The sequence below is a fragment of the Phoenix dactylifera genome, chromosome 5 (assembly GCF_051530095.1).
Source record: "Phoenix dactylifera cultivar Ajwa chromosome 5, Ajwa_hap1_PhDact_Kaust_v1.1, whole genome shotgun sequence".
Taxonomy (NCBI): Eukaryota; Viridiplantae; Streptophyta; class Magnoliopsida; order Arecales; family Arecaceae; genus Phoenix; species Phoenix dactylifera.
In genome coordinates, this window is record NC_143194.1 from 13,085,050 (window position 1) to 13,093,405 (window position 8,356).

An 8,356-nucleotide genomic window follows, 5' to 3' on the forward strand; every position below is an offset into this window, starting at 1 on the left:
ACCGCCTACCTACTAGCATAAGTTTCGGTTTCGATACTACCGACTTTGATCGTGATCTGAAAACTCAACTTCGAGTCGATACAAGCCCTGTACCACCTTATACCAAGGCGTATCGAGGTGCATACCGACCCATACAAAAGCATCCCGACCGGTATAAAGTATACCGAGATAAAAATTAAAAAAAAAAATTGTTAAAGAGCTATTTCGGTACAGGATGCATACGATAAGCTGCCAATACGATATTCGCTACCGAGATTGCAAACCTTGGTCTCAATAATGCAAGGTTACACCATATATCGTCAAACAGCCTAACATACTAGGAAAGCCTACAGCCTCAGGGACCCCTTTTCAAACCACTTCTATCTTGGCTTCCCCTACTCAACACATTGTCTGATGTGCATGGAGATGCCATGCATCAGGTTCTCTATGTGTGTTTATATCTTATTTTGTTTGTATATTATAGGATACATTCGCTAGCGTTTAAGAGGGTAGGTGGAGAGATGGTAGATCTCCACTATTTTGTTTGTACATGGGGACTTGGTTCTCACTTGTTTTGGGCTCATCCGATCTTCCCATGGTGAGGTCTTGGTCTTCCCTCCTCCTCCATTAACTAGTTGCATATACTTTATACTTACTAAATAAATGACACTTGAACTTACCCAAAAAAAAAGCAATTAAGGAGCACATCAGGTTGCCTCCATGCCTAGGCTTAGATCAAGTGAATTAGACAACTCAAACAGCCACTTTCTAAGACATTGGACAAGTGTAGTAGACTTAGGAGAAAATCCTAGGTGTCGATCCATCTAAGTAGTTTTACATCCTTGGTGTTATTATTATAAAAGAAGAACATAGAGTTTTTCAATCTCCAATGATGATTAAAAAAAGAAAAACTTACTAGTTCTATGTAAATCTTTTTAACTCAAGATGATGTTTTAAGGGATGGACATAGAAAGTTGTAATGGATTGGTGGTTGGAACCAACTGAACCTTTTTTGCCGAGGTTCACTAGGAATATTTTGTTGCCTTACCCAACCATTTGGCAACTCTATAATAAATTTTAAAGACTGAAATTCAGTACATTTTTTTTATAGCAACAAACAAGTGGTGTCATACTGACCAAACAATGTCAAATGTTTTAAGATTCCTAATGTTCTAGAATGAGAAACCAAATTTATAGCAAGCACATAACTTGTGTTTGTGCTAGAAGAAAACTAGAATTTAATAATTGCAAGTACAATGAAGGATGTTCAATGAATGATGGCTACACATGGTATGAATAGGGATGGTAACATATGGAAAATGAAGCACGTACATGAAAAGGAATGGACAGATTAAAACAAGAGGAACATAGGAATCGAATTTATGGGACAAACTAAGAACTATAGAGGAAAGTATTGGCAGAAATGTGTTTTAAAACAAGTAAAGCCCACAAAGAATATTAATGGAAACAGAAATGAAAAGAAGACCCAACCACCAGTTAGAGAGAGAGAGATGATACTTCAATACAACTCTACTGGATGAAGTGGAGAGAATTTCTTTTTCCCTTCTAGGTAGTTGAGTTGCGCCCAACTGCCACTTTGGCAGTACTTGAATGATTTATGCAAGTGATATTTAAGAATAGGTTTAGAATTCAGTGATATAGATCGTAATGTAAGATATCAGATCGAAAAGCAATCTGATAACAAGTGTGCAATCATGGAAGGCAAAAATGGTAAAAAAACAGAATATTGAAGTGGATGTATGGTAAAATTTGAAAGGGTAATGTTAGAAGTATATCAGAATCAGAGGAAGTTTAGGAGTTGCACCAAGTAATGAAATAGTAAAAACCAGATGAGTCATCATGCACGTGCAAAATGAAGACCAAAGGAGGCCTTGGTATGGAAAGAAGCTCAGGCATTAAAGGATGTGGTATAATGGGAAGAGGAAGGATACATTGATGGAAATCATGAGAAAGGGTTCGTAGGAGTTTGCTATTCGTAAAAATGTAGCCTTCTTTAAAAATTTCAGAACAAAAGGAAGGGAATCATAATGCCTATTCCACATCGTAGGGGCATGGATTGTTGGTCATGTTTCATTATTTCCAAGCTAATTAAGTCTAATCAAAGCTTTAGCTAACAAGCAGTAAGTAGAATGAGTTAATAAGATTCTGCCCCACCTTGGTTGTGGGGGAGTTACTTATTTAATGGAAGAGAAAAACCAGCATCAGAGGACAAATGCCTGCCCCTCACCTTCATTGTGTGCTCAGAACTCATCCTGAAATATCTAGAGGCACGTTTCTGAAGCTCAACAGTACTCAATGGGTATGGGGGATACTTAAGCTTCTCCTGGTTCCTGACATTCATGACCTAAATGAATAACAAGACAGTACAATTAGACCACAGTGGGCATTCCCAGAAATCAATTTATCCAGCTAATCCAATTTAAAATAAAAGGTAATAAAGTAATACGCCTCACAGTTGCAGTTGATTCTTCAACACACATCTCATAAACTATAACAGCAGATGTGTAGTCAAACAAATGCCCGCGCCTGTGCAGAATAATATGGAATTATTTATACTGTTAAGCTTACATATTAAGTCAAAAATGGCAGAGAATCTGAAAGAATTACATCCAACTGAAAGTAGTAGTGCCCTCATCTGATGTGTGAGAGCAGTTAATTGTCCAAAATTCTTCCGGCTCATGAGATTGTATCTCCCAATAGCGTTCCACAATAAAACCAAGAGTAGGAAACTGTGCATGAAAGGGAAAGAGAAACTCGGCTCTAAAAACCGTTAACATGGAAAAGCTGGAAATTATTACAAATTATCATGTAAAAATTAGACAAACCTGACAAGGACCATAACTTAATACAACATTCCTGTCATCCCCAGCAAAATCCAGAACAAATGCATCTCTGAGCAGCATCGTCTGAAACCTAGTAAATGAAGCACCTATGCGGAGATCAATTTCCTGCCAAAAAATCCCATAAACCAGCATCCAGTTACCAAACCAAAAACAAAAAGGGGCAACAGAAGAAAAGAAAGACATTCAATTATAAGATGCATATTTTAACTTGTTTCAATAATACATGTATTAGAAGAAATGGAAAAGAAAAGGTACAGTAGTTCTACAAAATAAACAGGATATAATTATTATTGAAAAGAAAAGCACCAGCTCAAGGGTTGGTTTCAGAAAACCAATGCAATTCAAAAGAGAATCACAGTAACTAGAGATATCTGTCACCCCCCGTCCCCCCTCCCCCAAAAAAAAAATAAAAATAAAAATAAAACTAAAACTTTCATGTTCTCTTGGGTGGAAATGAAGTGGGCACCAGGCAAACTGGAGTACAACATAAATATTTGTACTAGTTTCATTTCTCCAGGGAAAAAAAATGATCGATGCTTACTAAGTACCCTATAGTTAGGCAATAACATGAGAAACTCATAGAACCAGATATAGTAAGAGCACCATAATAACAAGCAATTTTGAAATCACCTGCCTGACATCCACTGCATCTGCGAACAATTTGTTGGGTCGACCAAGATTCTGCACTGCTTCATGTATTTCCCTGTCATTTTCCAGGTCCCCATAGTCGGTTAAGATAGAAAAAAAATTGGCATCTTTATTCAAACAATGAACAGTTAAATTCCGAACATCTAATAATAATACCTGTCAATCAATGCTGAGAAATGAGCTCTCCACACATTGAGGCGATGATTTATTGACGTGCAAACCTCCATCACTTCAAACGCAATATTCTCACCTTCTCTATCACAGTCAAGCCACAGAACAAGCCACTGGCAACTCCTAGCTTCCTCCTCCAAAGTCCTTTTGATATCCAACTTGTCCTGCATTTCCAAAAACCATTCAAGTCAAAGCTTAAGATAGAAAACACATTTAACAGCCTATCCCAAAAACGAAGAAGAAATCCCTGGGACGTGGCAATAAATACCAACAAACAGCCCACCAAATGTATGAGATATTGCCGCAAAGAAGAGGATGCAAGTACCTGCGGAACGTGCTTGCGGACGGCGGCGTGGTAGAGGTCGGCGGGATCGCAGGAGTGCCACTTGCGGAAGCGGTCGTCGAATTCGAGCTCCATGAGGTGGCCGGTGACGGAGGTAACAAGCATGTGGCAGAGCTGGGGGCCGATGGCGTACTCGAACTCAAACACCCGGTTGTATCGCGACCGCCCCTCCCGGGAACGGAACCCTCCGCCGCGGCGGGACAGGATCTCCGCCACCGCCTTCGCTACCGACGGCTTCTCCGCCACGTTCAACACCCGGATCCGGCCGCGTCCCCCCGGCATCGTCATGGACGGTGCTGCGACGGCGGTGAGATTGGACGGCGGATACTCGTTCTCAAGAGACGCGAGAGACGCGCGGTTCCGGGTAGTTCTAAATACACCCCCCCGATTACTCAGGACACCCCCCAAAAACCAAAAAAAAAATACCCAAACTAACCTTTAGTGTAATTACCATATTGCCCTTGAAATTTTCTCAGTACACCCCCCTTCCTCCTCCTCCGTCTCCTCCTCCGTTTCGTTTTGAAAAGGAAAAAAAAAACCACCCCTCAAACCCCCCTTAAACCCCTCGATCCATTTACATCGTTTAGGCGATCTTTGAAGGAGATTTAAGCCCCATTCGAAGCATGGACAAGCAACTAGTGATTTGGGACGAAGAATCGGCCGCAAAGGTACGTGTTCCACCTTGTTTCGAAAGTTTTTTTTTTTCACGGTTCGTGCTCCGTTCGGCACTGGATCGCCGAACAAAAGGCTTCTGTTCGGCTGCACAGTGCCGAACAGAAGCCTTCTGTTCGGCAACGCTCTACCGAACAGAAGGCTTCTGTTCGGCTGCACAGTGCCGAACAGAAGGCTTCTGTCCGGCACACTGCAGCCGAACAGAAGGCTTCTGTTCGGCACTCTGCAGCCGAACAGAAGCCTTCTCGTGCCAAATCGCGTGCCGTGCTGAATTTTGTGCCGAACAGATCCTCTGATTCATTAATTCTTGGTGATAAATTATTTTATATGTAGAGCTATGCTACAACCGAATCGAGTATAATTGGATCAGAATTTGTACTGGATTACACAAGCGAATTTACAACTTACGAGGTATTATAATATATTGTGCAATTTTGTATTAGTTTAGCGAGCTATTTTTACAACTGTGTACTTACATAAATTGTTTAATGTATAGATCTTCAAGAGTAGAGAGGACTTGTGTAATTGGTGTCGTGAAGCTGGGAGGCGAAATGGTTTTGTTGTTGTAATCAAATCATCCGATGCAGGTACCATTTCTAAGAAACCCAGAATTACGTTAGGTTGTGAGAGGGGTGGGACGTACCGAACCACAAAAGAAAAGCGAATAAAGACTGCCTGTGGGACAAAGAAGTGTGGATGCCCTTTTGCATTAAGAGGAAAGAAATTGGATACTGCGGATGATTGGATATTACTGGTCGTATGTGGAGTGCACAATCATCCCGCTGCAGAGAATCTGGAGGGGCACTCATATGCAGGGAGATTATCTGAGCAGGAGACGGAATTGTTAGTGGATATGTCGAAGAGTTTGGTTCGTCCAAAGGACATATTATCCACATTGAAGGAAAGAGATGCCCTCAATGTTACGACTATCAAGACTATCTACAATGTACGTCAACGGTTTAAGGTTGCAGAGAAAGCCGGGAGGTCTGAAATGCAACATCTATTAGGTAAATTATCAGAGGCTAAATATATTGAGTGGCATAGGAATTGTACTAATACGGATGTTGTGCATGACTTATTTTGGGCACACCCTGGCAGCATTGATTTGTTCCGTGCATTTCCCCGTGTGTTGATAATGGATTGCACGTACAAGACGAATAGGTATCGTCTTCCGCTCTTAGAGATTGTGGGGGTGACATCTACTGACATGACATTTTCAGTTGCTTTTGTATACTTAAATTCTGAGGGGGAAGAAAGCTATACTTGGGCATTAGAGAGATTGCGCAGTGTCATAGCTGATGATGTTTTGCCTGAGTTGATTGTTACAGATAGAGACTTGGCTTTGATGAATGCAATTCATAGAGTATTTCCTACTGCTAGACATTTATTATGTAGATGGCATATTAGTAGGAATGTTTTGGCCAAGTGCAAAAAAATTTTCGAATTGAAGGAGAAATGGGATAAATTTATTATGAGTTGGAATGTACTAGTGCTGTCCTCCACGGAAGACGAGTATAATGATCGCTGGAGTGCACTGCAGAGAGAGTTCGGTACCTATCCAGATGCACTACAGTATGTGTCAGATACTTGGCTGAGCAAATACAAAGAAAGATTTGTTGCGGCGTGGACTGATACATGCAGGCACTACGGAAATGTGACGACAAATAGGTATCACAAATAAAGACTCATTTAAATTTAATTTGCCTCAATTCTTATATCTAACTTTCATTTGTTTACTAGGGTCGAGAGTGCACATGCAAAGCTCAAAAAGCAGCTTGGATCAAGCCAAGGAAGTTTCGAGTCATCTTGGACTAGAATACATGGATTGATTGAGTTGCAGCACAGCTCCGTTAAAGCCTCATTGGAGAAGAGTTTATTGGTAGTGCAGCACAACTTCAAGCCAGCTGAATTCAAAGAGTTGCGAGGTTTCATATCTATAAGTGCGTTAAATCATGTCCTCGCCCAATCGAAACGAGCCAATTCAGTTGGGTTTGATGATTCAAATTGTGGGTGCGCTATTCGACACACACATGGTATACCATGTGCTCACCAGATTGCGCGGTACAGGGTGGAAGGTCGGCCCATTCCTCTCGACTGCATAGATCCTCATTGGAGGAAACTTGATATTCTGCCTACCCCCCCCCCCCCCCCGTGCAGCCAATTCAGTTGAGTTGTGATGCAGAGTTAGATTTGATTGCGCTACGATTCAAGAAGTTAGATGGGGCTTCTCAATTGCAGATGATCAAAAAGTTACGAGAGATTGCAAGTCCAGATAGTACACCTCTTTTAGAGCCTGCAAAACGGAAGACCGGTTCACGTGGGCGCGCTTCACTGAAGGTTGATACGTCTACTCGACGTGACCCGTCTGCGTTTGAGTTGGTTCTATCTGGACAGGATAGTTATTCACCTGGTGTTGAGAAAGTTACCATCTGCAATCCATCTACTCAGATTCAAAAGAGACGGCCCAAGCAAAAGGTAAGTACCAAATATTTATTTCCTTACAATAGGTATCACAACGTCTACGGGACGGTCCGTGCCGTGCCGGTATGTCATGTGCCGATACGGGACATGTCGGGACGTGCCGTGCCGAGATGTGCCGATACGGGACATGTCGGGACATGCCGTGCCGAGATGTGCCGATACGGGATGTGCCGTGCCGAGATGTGCCGATACGGGATGTGCCGTGCCGAGATGTGCCGATACGGGACATGTTCTGCCATTGTTACATATTTTCTATCATTTGATATTATTTGCAGATTTTTCGTACTAGAGCCCAGTCACATACGCCCATTATCTATATTGATGCTATTCCTTCTGCCTTGAGACCATACATCCAGCATATCAAGGATGTAAAAGCTGATGGGAATTGCGGATTTAGGGCAATAGCTGACTTACTGGGATTTGGAGAAGATGACTGGGTGCGTGTTAGGAAGGATTTATTGCAAGAGTTGCAATGTCATTCGGACCACTATCGCACATTATATGGTGTGGAAGGGACGATTGCTGAGATCACTCATGCATTATCATATTATGATGATTGTCCACCATATGACAGATGGATGACTATGCCGGACATGGGTCATCTTATAGCATCCTGCTATAATGTTGTCCTATACCATCTCTCGTTGCAACAATGTCTGACCTTCCTACCTCTCCGTTCTGTGCCAGTACCTCTTCTATCCCGCAAAGATATCGCTATCGGATTCGTAAATGGAAATCATTTTGTTGAGGTACTACGTTCACAACACTTGCGAATATTTAATTTTGCTTATTTAATTTTGCTTATTTATAATTTTGTAGCTATTAATATTTTCTTATTTCTAATTTTGAAGGTGTTCTTGTTGCCGGGACATCCCGTTCCGCCAGTAGCGACCAACTGGCGAAAATATCATCTTCCTTGTGCTACCGGATGGGAAAATTCATATGAAGCACGGATTCAACAGTTCAAAGAGAGCATCTCACCTAATGTTATAATTAGCGAGACAGTAGAGTTGGATTGATTATTTATATATGTACAATTTTTGAAAGTTGTAAATTTTTTGGGGCTCTTAGAGTCATGTACTGTGAAACTCCATCATCAGCTGGGAATACATATGACGACTGTTGTTTCCGTTGAGATTTCAGATGTAAACAGAAACATACTTAAGAGCTGGTGGGAGCAAACAAATCAAACAGGGGA

The 8,356-nt window shown here is 41.5% G+C and overlaps 3 protein-coding genes across 7 annotated transcripts in view; 2 read left to right on the forward strand and 1 right to left on the reverse strand.

The window, feature by feature from the left end:
• Nucleotides 1-4,526, reverse strand: part of TOP3A (topoisomerase 3alpha) — a 69,092-nt gene extending 64,566 nt beyond the window's left edge. For 3 of the 5 annotated variants that reach the window (XR_015986987.1, XM_039117137.2, XM_008809676.5), the window contains exons 1-7: nucleotides 3,988-4,384; nucleotides 3,648-3,826; nucleotides 3,474-3,546; nucleotides 2,826-2,948; nucleotides 2,608-2,729; nucleotides 2,454-2,526; nucleotides 2,228-2,344 (exon numbers count right to left, since the gene is read on the reverse strand). Coding sequence is in view for 4 of the 5 variants with exons in the window: in XM_039117137.2 (XP_038973065.2) it covers nucleotides 2,228-2,344; nucleotides 2,454-2,526; nucleotides 2,608-2,729; nucleotides 2,826-2,948; nucleotides 3,474-3,546; nucleotides 3,648-3,826; nucleotides 3,988-4,293 (993 nt within the window). In the remaining variant the exon portion in view is untranslated. Of the gene's footprint in view, nucleotides 1-2,227; nucleotides 2,345-2,453; nucleotides 2,527-2,607; nucleotides 2,730-2,825; nucleotides 2,949-3,473; nucleotides 3,547-3,647; nucleotides 3,827-3,987 lie in introns of all 5 variants that reach the window. The other 2 variants (XM_008809677.5, XM_088721668.1) reach the window with 2 other exon arrangements.
• Nucleotides 4,527-5,403: 877 nt separating this feature from the next.
• On the forward strand, nucleotides 5,404-6,847 carry LOC149753468 (protein FAR1-RELATED SEQUENCE 5-like). The gene is made up of 2 exons (XM_089930687.1): nucleotides 5,404-6,345; nucleotides 6,418-6,847. Exons 1-2 carry the CDS (start codon nucleotides 5,531-5,533, stop codon nucleotides 6,845-6,847), a joined length of 1,245 nt encoding a protein of 414 aa, XP_089786813.1. The 5' UTR covers nucleotides 5,404-5,530.
• On the forward strand, nucleotides 6,820-8,177 carry LOC148703391 (uncharacterized). Its single transcript, XM_088721669.2, has 3 exons — nucleotides 6,820-7,152; nucleotides 7,434-7,907; nucleotides 8,010-8,177. The coding sequence occupies exons 1-3, from the start codon at nucleotides 6,916-6,918 to the stop codon at nucleotides 8,175-8,177; spliced, it is 879 nt and encodes a 292-aa protein (XP_088577795.1). The 5' UTR covers nucleotides 6,820-6,915.
• The last annotated feature ends 179 nt before the right edge of the window (nucleotides 8,178-8,356 follow it).